Here is a 21,494-nt window from a genome sequence, read left to right on the forward strand (position 1 = left end):
TTTTTTTTTTTTTTTTTTTTTTTTAATTTTGGCAGCCACCAGTGGGTACTACAGCAGAGTGCTAATTGAGTATGGGAAATGTTATTACAAGGAGTAAAGAATTAGCATTTGAGAGGATTTCTGAGTGTGCACTAAACCACTATGCACAGTGTGAGACAGACTTGGCACTTTGTTTGTAGAGTGTGTGCCTGAGTCACTTTCGGCTGATCACTTTCATTTGCAGAGGAGGTAGGAATTACTTAGCAAATGTTTTTTTATTTCTTTGTGCAATTTAAGATTGTAACTTCAGTGTGGTAGTAGTTGTATGGTGGGCCAGGGGTCCATAAAAACAATTTTTTTTAGCAGCAGTGTATTTATGATTATTTGACAATGCTGTAGAAATTCTATATTTAAAACCATGCAGAAATGTTTCCTCCTCAATACACAAATTATATATATTACATTTCAGTTTACTGCCCCTTTATGCAAGGACTTTCCAGATACAAGGAGGCATTTTATCTAAGATTTTTACATCTGCATAACATGTTATACTCTCAGACTAAGACTCAGTGTTGGAAATGAGACAGGTTAACTTAAAACTGTTCAGTTTACTCTACAGCTGACTTAATTTTGAAATGCATACCAACAAGCTTAAATCCTGCATTTAACCAGATCTAATAGTATGAGTACCACAGCTTATAGTTCCACCAGGACCATATAGAGTACAGCATTTTCAAAATCAACAAGTACAGCTGACAGATGGGAACATTTGTACACTATATTTGAAGTGGTGCTCTTGGTTGGGGAAAATGGGGAAAATATCAAACAAACATATGTCAAGTCAACCTTTTAAAAGTACTTTTCTCCAACATAGGTGTGTCCGGTCCACGGCGTCATCCTTACTTGTGGGATATTCTCTTCCCCAACAGGAAATGGCAAAGAGCCCAGCAAAGCTGGTCACATGATCCCTCCTAGGCTCCGCCTACCCCAGTCATTCTCTTTGCCGTTGTACAGGCAACATCTCCACGGAGATGGCTTAGAGTTTTTTAGTGTTTAACTGTAGTTTTTCATTATTCAATCAAGAGTTTGTTATTTTCAAATAGTGCTGGTACGTACTATTTACTCAGAAACAGAAAAGAGATGAAGAATTCTGTTTGTATGAGGAAAATGATTTTAGCAACCGTAACTAAAATCCATGGCTGTTCCACACAGGACTGTTGAGAGCAATTAACTTCAGTTGGGGGAACAGTTTGCAGTCCCTTGCTGCTTGAGGTATGACACATTCTAACAAGACGATGTAATGCTGGAAGCTGTCATTTTCCCTATGGGATCCGGTAAGCCATGTTTATTACGATTGTAAATAAGGGCTTCACAAGGGCTTATTTAGACTGTAGACTTTTTTTGGGCTAAATCGATTGATATTAACACTTATTTAGCCTTGAGGAATCATTTATTCTGGGTATTTTGATATAATAATATCGGCAGGCACTGTTTTAGACACCTTATTCTTTAGGGGCTTTCCCAAAGCATAGGCAGAGTCTCATTTTCGCGCCGGTGTTGCGCACTTGTTTTTGAGAGGCATGGCATGCAGTCGCATGTGAGAGGAGCTCTGATACTTATAAAAGACTTCTGAGGGCGTCATTTGGTATCGTATTCCCCTTTGGGTTTGGTTGGGTCTCAGCAAAGCAGATACCAGGGACTGTAAAGGGGTTAAAGCTTAAAACGGCTCCGGTTCCGTTATTTTAAGGGTTAAAGCTTCCAAAATTGGTGTGCAATATTTTCAAGGCTTTAAGACACTGTAGTGAAAATTTGGTGAATTTTGAACAATTCCTTCATGTTTTTTCGCAATTGCAGTAATAAAGTGTGTTCAGTTTAAAATTTAAAGTGACAGTAACGGTTTTATTTTAAAACGTTTTTTTGTACTTTCTTATCAAGTTTATGCCTGTTTAACATGTCTGAACTACCAGATAGACTGTGTTCTGAATGTGGGGAAGCCAGAATTCCTATTCATTTAAATAAATGTGATTTATGTGATAATGACAATGATGCCCAAGATGATTCCTCAAGTGAGGGGAGTAAGCATGGTACTGCATCATTCCCTCCTTCGTCTACACGAGTCTTGCCCACTCAGGAGGCCCCTAGTACATCTAGCGCGCCAATACTCCTTACTATGCAACAATTAACGGCTGTAATGGATAATTCTGTCAAAAACATTTTAGCCAAAATGAACCCTTGTCAGCGTAAGCGTGGATGCTCTGTTTTAGTTACTGAAGAGCATGACGACGCTGATATTAATATCTCTGAAGGGCCCCTAACCCAATCTGAGGGGGCCAGGGAGGTTTTGTCTGAGGGAGAAATTACTGATTTAGGGAACATTTCTCAGCAGGCTGAATCTGATGTGATTACATTTAAATTTAAATTGGAACATCTCCGCATTTTGCTTAAGGAGGTATTATCCACTCTGGATGATTGTGAAAATTTGGTCATCCCAGAGAAACTATGTAAAATGGACAAGTTCCTAGAGGTGCCGGGGCTCCCAGAAGCTTTTCCTATACCCAAGCGGGTGGCGGACATTGTTAATAAAGAATGGGAAAGGCCCGGTATTCCTTTCGTCCCTCCCCCCATATTTAAAAAATTGTTTCCTATGGTCGACCCCAGAAAGGACTTATGGCAGTCAGTCCCCAAGGTCGAGGGAGCGGTTTCTACTTTAAACAAACGCACCACTATTCCCATAGAGGATAGTTGTGCTTTCAAAGATCCTATGGATAAAAAATTAGAAGGTTTGCTTAAAAAGATGTTTGTTCAGCAGGGTTACCTTCTACAACCCATTTCATGCATTGTCCCTGTCACTACAGCCGCATATTTCTGGTTTGATGAACTGATTAAGGTGCTCGATAGTGACTCTCCTCCTTATGAGGAGATTATGGACAGAGTCAATGCTCTCAAATTGGCTAATTCTTTCACTCTAGACGCCTCTTTGCAATTGGCTAAGTTAGCGGCTAAGAATTCTGGGTTTGCTATTGTGGCGCGCAGAGCGCTTTGGTTGAAATCTTGGTCGGCTGATGCGTCTTCCAAGAACAAGCTACTAAACATTCCTTTCAAGGGGAAAACGCTGTTTGGTCCTGACTTGAAAGAGATTATCTCTGATATCACTGGGGGTAAGGGCCACGCCCTTCCTCAGGATCGGCCTTTCAAGGCTAAAAATAGACCTAATTTTCGTCCCTTTCGTAAAAACGGACCAGCCCAAGGTGCTACGTCCTCTAAGCAAGAGGGTAATACTTCTCAGGCCAAGCCAGCTTGGAGACCAATGCAAGGCTGGAACAAGGGAAAGCAGGCCAAGAAACCTGCCACTGCTAACAAGACAGCATGAAATATTGGCCCCCGATCCGGGACCGGATCTGGTGGGGGGCAGACTCTCTCTCTTCGCTCAGGCTTGGGCAAGAGATGTTCTGGATCCTTGGGCGCTAGAAATAGTCTCCCAGGGTTATCTTCTGGAATTCAAGGGACTTCCCCCAAGGGGGAGGTTCCACAGGTCTCAGTTGTCTTCAGACCACATAAAAAGACAGGCGTTCTTACATTGTGTAGAAGACCTGTTAAAAATGGGAGTGATTCATCCTGTTCCATTAAGAGAACAAGGGATGGGGTTCTACTCCAATCTGTTCATAGTTCCCAAAAAAGAGGGAACGTTCAGACCAATCCTAGATCTCAAGATCTTAAACAAATTTCTCAAGGTCCCATCGTTCAAGATGGAAACCATTCGAACTATCCTTCCTTCCATCCAGGAAGGTCAATTCATGACCACGGTGGATTTAAAGGATGCGTATCTACATATTCCTATCCACAAGGAACATCATCGGTTCCTAAGGTTTGCATTCCTGGACAAACATTACCAGTTCGTGGCGCTTCCTTTCGGATTAGCCACTGCTCCAAGGATTTTCACAAAGGTACTAGGGTCCCTTCTAGCGGTGCTAAGACCAAGGGGCATTGCAGTAGTACCCTACCTGGACGACATTCTGATTCAAGCGTCGTCCCTCCCTCGAGCAAAGGCTCACACGGACATCGTCCTGGCCTTTCTCAGATCTCACGGCTGGAAAGTGAACGTGGAAAAGAGTTCTCTATCCCCGTCAACAAGGGTTCCCTTCTTGGGAACAATTATAGACTCCTCAGAAATGAGGATTTTTCTAACAGAGGCCAGAATAACAAAGCTTCTGGACTCTTGTCGGATACTCCATTCCGTTCCTCTTCCTTCCGTAGCTCAGTGCATGGAAGTGATCGGGTTGATGGTAGCGGCAATGGACATAGTTCCTTTTGCGCGCATTCATCTAAGACCATTACAACTGTGCATGCTCAGTCAGTGGAATGGGGACTATACAGACTTGTCTCCAAAGATACAAGTAAATCAGAGGACCAGAGACTCACTCCGTTGGTGGCTGTCCCTGGACAACCTGTCACAAGGGATGACATTCCGCAGACCAGAGTGGGTCATTGTCACGACCGACGCCAGTCTGACGGGCTGGGGCGCGGTCTGGGGATCCCTGAAAGCTCAGGGTCTTTGGTCTCGGGAAGAATCTCTTCTACCGATAAATATTCTGGAACTGAGAGCGATATTCAATGCTCTCAAGGCTTGGCCTCAGCTAGCGAGGACCAAGTTCATACGGTTTCAATCAGACAACATGACGACTGTTGCGTACATCAACCATCAGGGGGGAACAAGGAGTTCCCTAGCGATGGAGGAAGTGACCAAGATTATTCTATGGGCGGAGTCTCACTCCTGCCACCTGTCTGCTATCCACATCCCGGGAGTGGAGAATTGGGAAGCGGATTTTCTGAGTCGTCAGACATTGCATCCGGGGGAGTGGGAACTCCATCCGGAAATCTTTGCCCTAGTCACTCAGCTGTGGGGCATTCCAGACATGGATCTAATGGCCTCTCGTCAGAACTTCAAAGTTCCCTGTTACGGGTCCAGATCCAGGGATCCCAAGGCGGCTCTAGTGGATGCACTAGTAGCACCTTGGACCTTCAAACTAGCTTATGTGTTTCCGCCGTTTCCTCTCATTCCCAGGCTGGTAGCCAGGATCAATCAGGAGAGGGCGTCGGTGATCTTGATAGCTCCTGCGTGGCCACGCAGGACTTGGTATGCAGATCTGGTGAATATGTCAGACGAGACCTTCTTGTTCAGGGTCCGTTCGAACATCCGAATCTGGTTTCACTCCAGCTGACTGCCTGGAGATTGAACGCTTGATTTTATCGAAGCGAGGTTTCTCAGATTCTGTTATCGATACTCTTGTTCAGGCCAGAAAGCCTGTAACTAGAAAGATTTACCACAAAATTTGGAAAAAATATATCTGTTGGTGTGAATCTAAAGGATTCCCTTGGGACAAGGTTAAGATTCCTAGGATTCTATCATTCCTTCAAGAAGGATTGGAAAAAGGATTATCGGCAAGTTCCCTGAAGGGACAAATTTCTGCCTTGTCGGTGTTACTTCACAAAAAGCTGGCAGCTGTGCCAGATGTTCAAGCCTTTGTTCAGGCTCTGGTTAGAATCAAGCCTGTTTACAAACCTTTGACTCCTCCTTGGAGTCTCAATTTAGTTCTTTCAGTTCTTCAGGGGGTTCCGTTTGAACCCTTACATTCCGTTGATATTAAGTTATTATCTTGGAAAGTTTTGTTTTTAGTTGCAATTTCTTCTGCTAGAAGAGTTTCAGAATTATCTGCTCTGCAGTGCTCTCCTCCTTATCTGGTGTTCCATGCAGATAAGGTGGTTTTACGTACTAAACCTGGTTTTCTTCCAAAAGTTGTTTCTAACAAAAACATTAACCAGGAGATTATCGTACCTTCTCTGTGCCCGAAACCAGTTTCAAAGAAGGAACGTTTGTTGCACAATTTGGATGTTGTTCGCGCTCTAAAATTCTATTTAGATGCTACAAAGGATTTTAGACAAACATCTTCCTTGTTTGTTGTTTATTCAGGTAAAAGGAGAGGTCAAAAAGCAACTTCTACCTCTCTCTCTTTTTGGATTAAAAGCATCATCAGATTGGCTTACGAGACTGCCGGACGGCAGCCTCCCGAAAGAATCACAGCTCATTCCACTAGGGCTGTGGCTTCCACATGGGCCTTCAAGAACGAGGCTTCTGTTGATCAGATATGTAGGGCAGCGACTTGGTCTTCACTGCACACTTTTACCAAATTTTACAAGTTTGATACTTTTGCTTCTTCTGAGGCTATTTTTGGGAGAAAGGTTTTGCAAGCCGTGGTGCCTTCCATTTAGGTGACCTGATTTGCTCCCTCCCTTCATCCGTGTCCTAAAGCTTTGGTATTGGTTCCCACAAGTAAGGATGACGCCGTGGACCGGACACACCTATGTTGGAGAAAACAGAATTTATGTTTACCTGATAAATTTCTTTCTCCAACGGTGTGTCCGGTCCACGGCCCGCCCTGGTTTTTTTAATCAGGTCTGATAATTTATTTTCTTTAACTACAGTCACCACGGTACCATATGGTTTCTCCTATGCTAATATTCCTCCTTAACGTCGGTCGAATGACTGGGGTAGGCGGAGCCTAGGAGGGATCATGTGACCAGCTTTGCTGGGCTCTTTGCCATTTCCTGTTGGGGAAGAGAATATCCCACAAGTAAGGATGACGCCGTGGACCGGACACACCGTTGGAGAAAGAAATTTATCAGGTAAACATAAATTCTGTTTTCTTCATCTAGCCATATACCAAGATCATTAATGTACAATTTTGAATTCACAGAATTATTTTTGTTTGCACATTTACAAATATGATTTTTTAAAAAGGGATCTCTTAATTTCTGCATTTTTTTTATCATGCATGTTACACTCTGTTGATTTAGGGGATGCAAGGTGCATAAATGTTTCCTCCTGTGAGTGTTTCTGTGGGTGTCTGTGTTTATGTCTTTGTGCTTTTGTTTGTGTCTCTATGAGTGTGTATGCATTTTTTTCTGTTGCTATCTCTGTGAGGGTGGGTGTGTATGTCTTTGTGCATTTTCTGTGGATGTCTGTGAAGGTGTGTGCATATGTCTTTGAGCTTTTTCTATGGGTGTCCCTGTGAGGATAGGCATGTGCTTGTCTTTGTGTATTTTATCTGGATGCCTCTGTGAGGGTGGGTGTGTATGTCTGTGTTTTCTGTGGATGTCTCTGTGAGGGCTTGTGTGTGTGTGTGTGTGTGTGTATGTATGTCTGTGTTTTCTGTGGATGTCTCTGTGAGGGTGTGTATTTTCTGTGGGTGCCTCTGTGAGGGTGTGTGTATGTCGTGTGTGTTTTCTGTGGATGTCTCAGTGAGGGTGTGTATGTCTTTCTGTGTTTTTTGTGGGTGTCTCTGTGTGTGTGTATGTCTTTGTGTGTTTTCTGAGGCTGTCTCTGTTGGTGTTTCCTTGGGTGTATGTGCAAGTTTGTGTGTGTGTGTGTGTCCATTGTCTGTACCTTTTTAGGACATTTTGACCTTACTACTGATTATTCACATCTTTCTACAGACTTTGAGACTAATGAGACCTTTCCGGAAGTCACCAATCTACCATATAACCTTTAAATTATTGTTTAGGCAGTTCAGGGCCCTTCCTTTCAGCCACTGCATGCTGTTGTCATCATTTAGTTGTCATCTTCCTTTACAAAAAGATAATCAGAACTCCATATTTTGTTTTCTAAATCTCCTTTTTTTACAAAACTGTAGTTTACCTCATTACTTGTCAGGTCAATGTAAACAAGTGCTGAGTGTCTGTTTGGGTGTCTGTGTCTGAGTTTCTTTGCGTGTTTGCTAGAGTGTCTATATGTGAATCCTTATGTGTGTGTGTGTGTGTGTGTTTCAGTGTATGAGTGTGTCTGTGTTTGTGTATGTTACTACCTTTACAACATTTCCAAGTTTAAATAGACACTTAAGAATAAAGTGCATATACATTTTAGTCACTTGGTCAAAAATTGCACATGTCAAAGGAGGGGGGGGGGGGCCTGATCAATGGTTAAGTCAGGGGCCCCAAAATTTCTAGTGGCGGCCCTGCTCACGGGTGGAAAGTGAACGTAGAAAAAAGTTCTCTATCTCCGTCAACAAGAGTTCCCTTCTTGGGAACAATAATAGACTCCTTAGAAATGAGGATTTTTCTGACAGAGGCCAGAAAATCAAAACTTCTAAGCTCTTGTCAAGTACTTCATTCTGTTCCTCTTCCTTCCATAGCGCAGTGCATGGAAGTAATAGGTTTGATGGTCGCGGCAATGGACATAGTTCCTTTTGCGCAAATTCATCTGAGACCATTACAACTGTGCATGCTCAGTCAGTGGAATGGGGATTATACAGACTTGTCTCCGACGATACAAGTAGATCAGAGGACCAGAGATTCACTCCGTTGGTGGCTGACCCTGGACAACCTGTCACAGGGGATGAGCTTCCGCAGACCAGAGTGGGTCATTGTCACGACCGACACCAGTCTGGTGGGCTGGGGCGCGGTCTGGGAACTCCTGAAAGCTCAGGGTCTTTGGTCTCGGGAAGAATCTCTTCTCCCGATAAATATTCTGGAACTGAGAGCGATATTCAATGCTCTCAAGGCTTGGCCTCAGCTAGCAAAGGCCAAATTCATACGGTTTCAATCAGACAACATGACGACTGTTGCGTATATCAACCATCAAGGGGGAACAAGGAGTTCCCTGGCGATGGAAGAAGTGACCAAAATCATTCAATGGGCGGAGACTCACTCCTGCCACTTGTCTGCAATCCACATCCCAGGAGTGGAAAATTGGGAAGCGGATTTTCTGAGTCGTCAGACATTTCATCCGGGGGAGTGGGAACTCCATCCGGAAATCTTTGCCCAAATTACTCAATTGTGGGGCATTCCAGACATGGATCTGATGGCCTCTCGTCAGAACTTCAAGGTTCCTTGCTACGGGTCCAGATCCAGGGATCCCAAGGCGACTCTAGTAGATGCACTAGTAGCACCTTGGACCTTCAACCTAGCTTATGTATTCCCACCGTTTCCTCTCATCCCCAGGCTGGTAGCCAGGATCAATCAGGAGAGGGCATCGGTGATCTTGATAGCTCCTGCGTGGCCACGCAGGACTTGGTATGCAGACCTGGTGAATATGTCATCGGCTCCACCATGGAAGCTACCTTTGAGACAGGACCTTCTTGTTCAAGGTCCGTTCGAACATCCGAATCTGGTCTCACTCCAACTGACTGCTTGGAGATTGAACGCTTGATTTTATCAAAGCGAGGGTTCTCAGATTCTGTCATTGATACTCTTGTTCAGGCCAGAAAGCCTGTAACTAGAAAAATCTACCATAAAATATGGAAAAAATATATCTGTTGGTGTGAATCTAAAGGATTCCCATGGAACAAGATAAAAATTCCTAAGATTCTATCCTTTCTTCAAGAAGGTTTGGAGAAAGGATTATCTGCAAGTTCTTTGAAGGGACAGATTTCTGCTTTATCTGTTTTACTTCACAAAAAGCTGGCGGCTGTGCCAGATGTTCAAGCTTTTGTTCAGGCTCTGGTTAGAATCAAGCCTGTTTACAAACCTTTGACTCCTCCTTGGAGTCTCAATTTAGTTCTTTCAGTTCTTCAGGGGGTTCCGTTTGAACCCTTACATTCCGTAGATATTAAGTTATTATCTTGGAAAGTTTTGTTTTTGGTTGCAATTTCTTCTGCTAGAAGAGTTTCAGAGTTATCTGCTCTGCAGTGTTCTCCTCCTTATCTGGTGTTCCATGCAGATAAGGTGGTTTTGTGTACTAAACCTGGTTTTCTTCCGAAAGTTGTTTCTAACAAAAACATTAACCAGGAGATAGTCGTGCCTTCTTTGTGTCCGAATCCAGTTTCAAAGAAGGAACGTTTGTTGCACAATTTGGATGTAGTTTGTGCTCTAAAATTCTATTTAGATGCTACAAAGGATTTCAGACAAACATCTTCCTTGTTTGTTGTTTATTCTGGTAAAAGGAGAGGTCAAAAAGCAACTTCTACCTCTCTCTCTTTTTGGCTTAAAAGCATCATCAGATTGGCTTACGAGACTGCCGGACGGCAGCCTCCTGAAAGAATCACAGCTCATTCCACTAGGGCCGTGGCTTCCACATGGGCCTTCAAGAACGAGGCTTCTGTTGATCAGATATGTAAGGCAGCGACTTGGTCTTCACTGCACACTTTTACTAAATTTTACAAATTTGATACTTTTGCTTCTTCTGAGGCTATTTTTGGGAGAAAGGTTTTGCAAGCCGTGGTGCCTTCCATCTAGGTGACCTGATTTGCTCCCTCCCATCATCCGTGTCCTAAAGCTTTGGTATTGGTTCCCACAAGTAAGGATGACGCCGTGGACCGGACACATCTATGTTGGAGAAAACAGAATTTATGTTTACCTGATAAATTACTTTCTCCAACGGTGTGTCCGGTCCACGGCCCGCCCTGGTTTTTTAATCAGGTCTGATAATTTATTTTCTTTAACTACAGTCACCACGGTATCATATGATTTCTCCTATGCAAATATTCCTCCTTTACGTCGGTCGAATGACTGGGGAAGGCGGAGCCTAGGAGGGATCATGTGACCAGCTTTGCTGGGCTCTTTGCCATTTCCTGTTGGGGAAGAGAATATCCCACAAGTAAGGATGACGCCGTGGACCGGACACACCGTTGGAGAAAGTAATTTATCAGGTAAACATAAATTCTGTTTTTTGTTGCTAGATGGGGGGAGAAAAAAACTTCTGCAAGTTATGTTGATCTCAAGTTTATATCAGTTTTGGGAAGTTACTGTTATTTCTAAACATATATTTGTATGTTCCAGGTGTATAGTTGTTAATTACTGGCCTGACCAGACATACAGACTGACTGACCAAGATTAAAACGTATCCAAGTTATTATTATTCTTTATTTGTAAAGCTCCAAAAGATTCTGCAGCGCTGGAATATATATATATATATATATATATATATATATATATATAAAAGTTGGTATATATAGCCTATAAAATTGATTTATTTATTCTAGAAGGTGCGTAAGTCTATTTAACGCTTATAAAGTGTGGTGCACTAGCGTTGCAGCTTGAATTGTGTTTCCTAATGAGAATAATAGTACCCATTTGTACATTGAAACTACAATTCCCATCATTTTAAGGTGCCCTTTAGATTGTGCCTGGGCAGTATGGAGACAGATAAATGGACCAGGGCTCCAGGACCTGTGAAAATAAGGTAGTCTCCTGTTATAAATGAGTTGGTCACATGACCCTTTAGAAATCTCATGGTTGTTGTGAAAATGGTAATTTCACACATATGTTTGGACTTTAACTATAACTAAATTATTGGTTGGGTGATTATGCAATTTATGCCAACACCATCTTGATAAGCAAAAACCTGGAGCACAGGGCAACAAGCATATGCTCAGTGTACAGTGATCATTTTTGCCATATGTATTTTTGCCAATAGAAAACATACAATTTGAAGTAATTTTTTAAGAAAATTTAATTTTGTAAAAGTGAGATTAATACAATAATATTTCTAAAAGAATATGCAAAGCACTGCTATTCGTTTCAAGTTTATATTTATTTTTATGTAAAAATATTAATAATTAGGGATGTCTGGCATTTGTGATAGGTAACGCCTGCCAGTGTGACACACAAATATCATATTGCCAGAAACCCAAGCTCCAAGTACGTTACATACTGTGAGAAATCTCATAAAAGGAAGATTAAACAGTATGAGATTGTACTATAAAATGTTTCATTATGTTTAGTTAAATAGTTTGCAATATACCTTCATTTTCTATTGTGACCCATTTATCTGTAATTTAACTATGAAAACTGTGGGCTTCCCAATTCATCTGAGTTTCTATAAAATAATGGGCACTGCCCAATGGTGAAGCAAGCGATGCCCAGTCCAGTCTTCTGTCTGTGTTTGCACCCCCACTGGGGGGATGAGGAGGGTAAAAGGTAAAAAGTACTACTCCCTGCCTCTGTCCTTTTAGTTAGACCACTGCCCACTAATGCCTAACCACACCCCTGAACCAATTGGCTCTGCCCTCAGAACACCTCCAACTCAACCTCACCTCCACCCACTCTGTCCCCACTTGTGGAACACCCACAACTCTACCCAGGAGTGGTTTGTTTCCTCATAATGTTTCTGGGACCCCCATGGCACTGTAATGTTGGTACCTAGGTTTATCCTTACTTATCTTTTTTGCTGAGGACAATAAGTAACAGATAAAAATAATATTGCAATAAAGTGTCCAATCTCTGAACTGTGCGAACAATTTATTATTTGGAAACTCCATTACCTGCTTTAGATCTCACCTTAATTGCTCTCAGAATAAGGGGAAAGAAACCTAGGTTACAACATGGTGGCACCCATTAATTTATAAAAACAAAAGTGTTTTATAGAAACTAAAACTTTACACTTATTTATTAAATATTTAAACAACTAACAATTTTATAAAATAGATCTGCATATTATTAGGCAAAACTTTTCTTTAAAGAACAAATTATATCTAGCCTTTATTTACTGTTTGATGTGCCTTTAAAGCAAAGCTTGGCATGTGGATCTGCGGAGACACTTCTGACTCCCAACTATTTTTTAATATTCTGTGTATATTTATTTATAGATATCCTGATCCGGCTCCTAATAAAGGGCTAGATTATAAGTGGATCGCTAAATTATTGCGCTTACGCAAATGGGCAAATTAGCAAGTGGCTGGTTAGTGCTACCGCAACCTAAGGTTGCAATTAGCGCTCCAAAATTTAACCAGAGATCCGATCTCTGGTTAATTTTTAAAAATTACTAGGCAGTTTTGGGGCTTTAAAATTGGTGGGATTGGGGTTTTAGAAAAAAAACGGCAATGAAAAGTGCCATTACATTGCGGTCTATGGAGAAATTTGGCGGCGCTATACAAATAAATGATAATAACTGTGTGTTCTCATATACCGCAATGTAAATATATGTATATCCTTATAGACATATATATTTATGTGTTAATATGTGTATGTACACATAGTAACACATGAATATATATGTATATAAGCATATACATATATATTTACTAAGTGCTGCCCATTGCTGCACTACTTATCTCTTCACTGCGCAAGGTTCTAAAGCTGCCTGGAAGCGCGCTCTCGTGCGTTCGCATTGCTGTAATCTTTTAATACCAGCGCACTGTGCTGGTATTACAAAGTGCTATTTTGCGCTCCACTTGTAATCTGGCCCAAAGTGTGTTGCTTGCTTACCAATATTCTTGTTGGGAGCTAAGGACCATATTGCGAGTTTATTGCAAAATGTCGATTATGTAAGCCGAATATTGGTACTCCACTCAGTATTACTAGTGCACGCAAATGTGAGCTGTTATTACAAGTTAGGTGCAATGCAAACGCGACCTCACACTCGCATCGCAGGGAAGTTTTGCGTTCAAGAGAGCACACTTCCATAGGCTCCAATGGGTTATGCTGTCAGACATGGCATGAGAACTAGCGCAGCGAATGGGGTAAGTAGAGCAGCGATGGCAGCAAATTGAAATATATATACATACATATTTATGTGTTTATACATGTATATACACATATTAACACAAAAATATATATGTATGTAATGGTTGGATATTTATCTTACGCCCATAAACAGGCGAATTTGCCTGTTTACAGGTGCATATTAAATTAGTGCTCCACTTGTAATCTACCCCTAATATAATAGCAATGAAAGGTTTTGTAGTTAGCAAGATGTTAGTAAATTAATTTTTTTTTTAATCTTATAATAAACATAACAAAGGGAAACAAAATGACTGTATTAATAAAGTTAAAGCGCTTCTTTTGTACAGCTATATTTTGCAATGCAGTGCTTAGTTGTTAATATTATAAATATGTAAAAAAAAAAAAAAGTAGGTTTTAGTCTTTAGCTTATAATTCTAGTCCGTGTGTTTGTGTTGCTTTAAATGCCATTTGTATATATACCAGTGAAGATAACAACTATGTTTTTGTCTCAACAGGATGAGTTTCACCCATTTATAGAGGCTTTGCTCCCTCATGTCCGAGCCTTTGCCTACACCTGGTTTAACTTACAAGCTCGGAAGAGGAAATATTTTAAGAAGCATGAGAAGAAAATGACTAAAGAGGAGGAGCGAGGGGTAAAGGATGAACTGCTCAATGAGAAGTCCGAGGTCAAACAGAAGTGGGCGTCCCGACTTCTGGCAAAGCTCCGTAAGGACATCCGACCAGAGTTCCGGGAAGACTTTGTATTGTCCATCACTGGCAAAAAGGTAGCCAGTTGTGTCCTCTCCAACCCAGACCAAAAGGGCAAGATGAGGAGGATTGACTGCTTGCGGCAAGCGGACAAGGTGTGGAGGCTAGACCTCGTGATGGTTATCCTGTTCAAGGGCATTCCTTTGGAGAGCACAGATGGGGAGAGACTGATGAAGGCTGCCCACTGCTCCAATCCTCAGCTATGTGTACAGCCGCATCACATCAGTGTATCTGTCAAGGAACTGGACCTCTACCTGGCCTATTTTATCCGAGAGAGAGGTAAGAACACTCCTATGCTTAATATCAAATTAGAGACAGTCTCCTCTTACTTTCTGTTTTTTTCTGTTTTGCCTATTTTTTGTTTTGTTCCAAAGAAATTCCCATATCTACTTCCTTTTGTGTAAACTATCACATTTATTACTACGTTTTGGTTAAATAAAATATATTTCAAAAATATCTTTTTTTAACATGTACCTCCTCTTATTATACATCTGTTCTTAGGGGAAAATGTGACAATATTTCAGGCGGACAAGTTCTCAGGAAGAGAACCTGTCCGTCTGCAGCCTCCACTTGCATTGCAGCGTTGCATGGCAAAGTTTAATATTGCACAACCCCTGCTCTTTTGCAACCAACTTCTCAAAAGCAGAATCATACTGAAACAAGCAAGTGTTGGGGTGATATATCTTGCCATCTTTGAGGTGGCGGAGAGACTAAAGAAGCAGTTTCTGCTTCTTAAATTTGTGGGGAGAAAGCCTGTACCCCAAAGCCTCAAAGCTGTGAATGCACCTTAATAAATCTTCCCCTTACTGTACCATATATAAGACAATGTTACTATAATACTGGGAGGTTAATAGCTTATGGGCAGTGTCCCATCTGAACCTTGTGGGCAGGGTCATTCACAGGAGTGGCTATGGGGCTACAGGCGTTCTGTGGAGTTATCTGGTGCAGATTGTGGCCGTGGCTGGATCAATGCCTTAAAACCAGACATAGAGAGTCCTATACATCTAAACCAGTGACAATCCAGCAGTATGCAGTCCATTTGGGAGGTTATGTATTACTGTAACTGTAACTCTTCATCTGGTTCAGCGAGCCCTTACTATAAGCCCTGGTGTTTATTCGTAGAATTCTTCCTTACCATTACACATATTGTCTCATGTAACCCTTCGATCTATGCATAACACAAACGTGTACTTATTGTTTCATACATCACCTCCTAATATTATTTTGTCCATTATATAATCTGTTCCTATTGCTGTATATAGTCCCCTCCCTATAACTTCAGCTTTTGCTTTAAGTGACAGCCCACTAAGAAGTCCTTGCGTTTCTTCATGTAACGTATCCTTATAATTTCACTTTTTGGCCTTGATTCATAGATGCTTGTGAGGTTGCTGAGGGACCTCGTTGTGAAGGCAAAACTGTGTTCCAAATTGACAGAGCATCGCTTATGTTTCTACAGATTCATAATTGGGCATTGCTGCCATTTAAGGGACAGTAAAGTCAAAATTCAAGTTTCATTATTCTGGTTTCTAATTTACTTCTGTTATCAAATTCTTTGATAAATAGTATACCTAAGTAGACTTAGGAGCAGCAATGCACTACTGGGAGCTAATAGGTGATTGGTGGCTGCACTTATATGCCTCTCGTTATTGGCTTGCCAGATGTGCTATTCTGGAGCTGACTTTTTAACAAAGGATACCATAAAAACCAAGTGATTTTGACTTTACTGTCCCTTTAACTTGAAACAAGTACCTATTTCTCAGCAGTTAAAACAATTACAAAAACTTCTGAAACATGTGAAATGAGATTAATGTAAATATAAGTGTAAAATATTTGCATGTTCTTCTGGACAGAGGTGCCTCAGAGGTCTCACATATGAGGAGCTGACCATTGACTTGGTCATGATTTTTCATCTACACTAAGCATACAGAATTCATAAAGTCTCTCTTGCTCTTATGAAGTATTTTTATGATCGTGTCTTGCTAATTTATTTTTCTTTTACCTTTTTTTTTTCTCAAGAATGGTCTGTATGTCGAAGGTGTTTTTTTAACCATTTTAATGTATTACTCTTCACGGTGGAAGCTGTTCTATGAGCTGAGAACAGCTATGAGATAGCTGCTGCTCAATTGATTGTAATGGAGAATCACTTAAAACTCAAGGATTTGTAGAGGGACATTTGTAAATCGTTTTGAAGTTTACAATTTTTGAGTTGTGATTTTGTATCAATTTTTTTTGACAAGATATTGTTTTCAAGTGTGGTTTTATTGAATCTAATCCTTTATTTTGTATAATTATGACCTATAACTTTTGTTGTTCCATAAAATCTTTCTCTATGATTCTCCTTGTTTGCATTTAATCACTTCATATAAATCCTCCCAATAACTCATCTCATTACTTAATTTGTCCCTGCCTAAAACCATTACTATAATTCCTAGCATTCCATATACAATTTACTACCCATGTCCCCTCACAATAAGTCCTCACATCATATAACTGCTCCATATTAGTCCTCTGTGTAATTGTTCTTAATTGATACAATATCCTATGCACTGGGAAATTTGTCACCTCCAGAACGCCCATTCCACCAACAAATTTAGCTTATATTTTCCCCGTGTATTTCTCACACATGGGCACCAAGGGAATATTTAGTACCATCTTTGATCTGTAATAAAATAAATAAAACTTTTAGAGAGAATATAGTGGGAAGGTATTTATATCATTCAACTACACCTCAATTTGCCGCCCTTCTAAACCTTGCTTACATAGTCAAAAACCTAGTTGGCCTTTCCCAAAACGCACCCCTGTTCTATACATAGCACATCTTAGGAGCACCTCTTATTTCTCTATTTGCTCCCTATAACTCTACAATTTGTTCCCTATCAGTGTTCTCCACGAAAAAAATTGCAAGCCGGGTAGCATTATGAAGTAGCCGGGAGGGGGCAGTGTAATATTTTTTATATCATTTTCTGCTATACAAAGCACAAATTAATTTTATAATTTAACATAAATGTATTTAATGATAATTTGCCCAATAAAATTGAACATTTTTAATACTAGTTCATTTTAACTTAACATTGGCTAAATTTTTAGCCGGGGGATCAGTAAAATCAGCTGGGTGGTACACCCGCTTGCTACAAAGGTTTCCTAATCCCATAATGTATGTTGCTGTTCCAGTGGTGTATTTAGGTTTTGTGCTGCCCAAGGCAATGAAACATTCTGCTGGCCCCCTTTCCCACCCCTAAGGTTTTAGGCCTTTTTGGCCATAATATTTTTTGGTCAGGGAGTAATGTCAATTTTTATGGCATTTCCAAAATAAATGTTCACACACACAGAGTTACACACATACGCACACAGACATACACAAACACACAGATAAAAACTTACACACACAGACATACATACGCACACAGACATACACAAACACAGACATACACAAACACACACACACACACACAGATAAATACTTACACACACACAGACATACATACGCACACAGACATACACAGACATACACAAACACACGCACACACAGACATACACAAACACACACACACACACAGATAAATACTTACACACACAGACATACATACGCACACAGACATACACAAACACAGACATACACAAACACACGCACACACAGACATACACAAACACACACACACAGATAAATACTTACACACACACAGACATACATACGCACACAGACATACGCAAACACAAACATACACAAACACACGCACACACAGACATACACAAACACACGCACACAGACATACATACGCACACAGACATACATACGCACACACACACACACAGACATACACAAACACAGACATACACAAACACACACACACAGATAAATACTTACACACACACACACACAGACATACATACGCACACAGACATACATACGCACACACACACACACAGATAAACACTTACACACACACACACACACATATACAAACAAACACACACAGACACATATACACCTACACACACACACAAACACACACAGGCACACACATACAAACAGACATACATACGCACACACACAAACACACACAGACATACACAAAAACACAGACATACACAAACACACAGACATACACAAACACACAGACATATACAAACACACAGACACATATACACACACACACAAACACTCATACACACACTCACACACATATATACACCTACACACACACAGACATAAACTTACACACACATATCTATCTTTTGCTGCAATATACATAAAAACAAACAAACACAGATTTATTGAAACAATACTTCCCCAAACACAATACAAAGTGCTGAAAGCGCATAGAACTAAAGGCAATAGCTAGCTGAATAAAAGAGAGGTTCAGAGCTACCTCTAAACTGTAAGCTCCATGGGCAGTGTCTTATTATACCCCCTAATCCCATTATATACCTGTATAATACTACTAAAATAACTGTAAGCTTTTTCAGATATAGCCACAAAAAAGTGATGCCCCCTCCCAATCTGTAGCCCTAGGCAAGTGCCTTGTTTGCCTAGGCAAAAAACACACCCCTGTGCTGTTCCATATAACCCATTTTATTGCTTCATATAACCCATTTGCTATAACTCTTTAATTTGTTCTCTATAATGTGCCCCTCTATATTCCGTTCATATAGCCATCACTAATCCCTTCCTGGAACATTTTATTTTCATTTACTATTATAACTCCACCTATTAAACCGAGTAACCTCTCCATTGCTCCGGTCGCTCACCCTTTGTAGTGTTCCATTTGATTTGATTTGATTGGGTGATTTCTTATTGTGCTTGTGTTAACATATCCGAGTGACTTCTGCACCTGCCCTCCTCTGTTAATATTGAAACAATGTGCTTTGTTCCTTCAGGCTGTGTGCCCATAGAGGAGGTGTCTGAGCTTATGGGGACAAGTGAGGTTAAAAGATAAAGGGTAGTGAAGGAGAAAAAATAAGGGATGGGAGGATGAAAGAATGTGAATGAGGCAGGTGGCCTTGACTGTGTGAGGGTTAAAGCCCATCTGTTCAGCCTGGCACAGGGAGAGTGACAGACGGGTTCCTCCCTCACACTGCCAGGCAGACTGGTGCCATCTGCTGTGCGTCTCATGGCATAAAAAAAGACAGAGTCCTGTGACATAAGGAGACAGTCAGAGTTCTCTGGCAAGAGATGGAATAAAATAGAGCAAATACGCAAATATTTTATTTCCCTTTTATCTTTTTAACATTCTCCTCTCCTCTTATCTCACATGTTTTAACCCTTTATATCCCTTATGCTCACTAGGTCTTCCATCAACCCCCTTCCCCTCAGTGCGATAAAGTAAATGAAGTTTGAAGTGAGGTCTGCAAAGAAACCGCAATGAAGGAGAGTCATGTGACTTGCTTGTGTGTGTGTGAGAGAGAGAGAGAGAGGGTGGGGAGGAAAAATATACAGAGAGAGAGAGAGAGAGAGAGAGAGAGAGAGTGAGTGAGTTGACAGAAATAGACCATAAAAGAGTGAGTCAAAAGAGCGGGAATGAAAGAGCCTTAGAAACACATACTCACTATAAGTACACATGCAAGCACAGTCACAACAAACATACACACCCTCCGTTCAGAGGGGACACAATGTTCCAGACCAATTTTCCCCAGAGTTCAAACCTTAAGGAGCCAGGAGGGCGGCTGAGAGAATAATGCTGATGTAAGAGAGAGTCAGAACGAGAGAGCTAAAAGCAAGGGGGGGGGGGTGTAGAGGAAAACTTAAAGGGATATGAAACTCAAAATTTTCTTTCATGATTCAGATAGAGCATGCGAGTTTAAATAACTTTCTCATTTTCTTCTAGTATCAATTTTTCTTTGTTCTCTTGGTATCTTTTGTTCAAAAGCAGCGATGCATGATTAAGAGCCGGACCATTTTTGGAGCACTATATGGCAGCAGTTTTGCAAGAATGATATCCATTTGCAAGAGCACTAGAGGGCAGCACTATTTCCTGTCATGCAGTGCTCTAGATGCCAACCCAGGTATCTCTTCAACACAGAATATCATGGGAACTGAACAAATTTGATAATAGAAGTCAATTGGATTTTTTTTTTAAAAATGGTATGTTCTGTCTGAATCACAGAAGAAAATATTTGGGTTTCATATCCCTTTAAATTAAAAAAGGGGTAATATTTAAAGGGACAGGTATTTTTGTATGTATATGTCAGAAATGAGGCACGGCATTGCAAAAGATATGTATGCAAAATAAATGTTTTAAAATCACTTAAACTGTCCCTTTATTAATGATTTGTAAAACTCCCAGTTTAGTATGTTTATCTTATCTCCAGTAATTGTGGCTAATTAGGGACACTTGTGCTTGAGTTTGTGCACTACTAAACAATCACTCTGTAGTATGCCACAGTGTCAAGCAGTTTGCAGAATTGTACATTATTCTTTACAGATTTTGACATCCATCTGTCTAGTACTATTTTTTTTTTCTCAAGAAAAGCAATCTATTTTACAGCAAATGCAAACAAAATAAATCATGTATATTGCAATGCTGTTTCATTTTCATTAATTAAATGCATTAATTCATTTATGGAGAATTCAATTTTGTGTTTAATGTATTTTTACATTCTAATTTTTTTTATTATGTTGCAGTCCAAGGACACACCACTTGAAAGCATTTGAAACTGTCACTTTAGTAATGATTTGCAAAACTACTTTAAAACTCTGATTATGTTTATCTTCTCTACCTTAATTACCAATTAGGGATAGCCGTAAATTAATTTGTCCACTGCTCGGAGCAATCCATGTCTAGTATCTGGCTGGGTAGCTGCTTTATTATTATTATTGGTTATTTGTAGAGCGCCAACAGATTCTGCAGCGCTGACTTAGGAAATTTGGAAAATTATGAAAGAAATCTAGGCTACAGGATTTGCTTCCACACAATTTTAAATAACTTTCCAATTTACTTCTATTATCTAATTTGCTTTGTTTTTTGGTATCCTTCTTTGGAAAGCATACCTAGGTAGATTCAGTAATGCATTACTGGGAGCTAGCTGCTTATTGATGGCTACACACATAAATACCGTTTGTCACTGGCTCACTTTATTATGTGTTCAGCTGACTCTCAGGTGTGCATAGTTGTTCCTTTAACAAACTAGAGAATGAAGCAAATTTGAAAAATGAAGCAAATTTGAAAAATGAAGCAAATTTGATAATAGAAATAAATTGGAAAGATTTTCTAAAATGGTACGTTCATTCTAATTTATGAAATAAAAACTTTGTGCTTCGTGTCTCTTTAAGTGCCTTCATGATTAATGAGATTTAAACAATATAAAAAGAGAGG

The 21,494-nt window shown here is 40.4% G+C and overlaps 1 protein-coding gene across 5 annotated transcripts in view; it reads left to right on the forward strand.

The window, feature by feature from the left end:
* The window catches only part of NFIC (nuclear factor I C), a 261,712-nt gene that overhangs the window by 92,742 nt on the left and 147,476 nt on the right, over positions 1-21,494 (forward strand). For all 5 annotated transcript variants that reach the window (XM_053703106.1, XM_053703105.1, XM_053703104.1 and 2 more), the window contains exon 2: positions 13,929-14,460. In XM_053703106.1, coding sequence (XP_053559081.1) covers positions 13,929-14,460 — 532 coding nt within the window. The remainder of the gene's footprint in view (positions 1-13,928; positions 14,461-21,494) is intronic.

The sequence above is a fragment of the Bombina bombina genome, chromosome 2, assembly GCF_027579735.1.
Source record: "Bombina bombina isolate aBomBom1 chromosome 2, aBomBom1.pri, whole genome shotgun sequence".
In the NCBI taxonomy this organism is placed as follows: domain Eukaryota; kingdom Metazoa; phylum Chordata; class Amphibia; order Anura; family Bombinatoridae; genus Bombina; species Bombina bombina.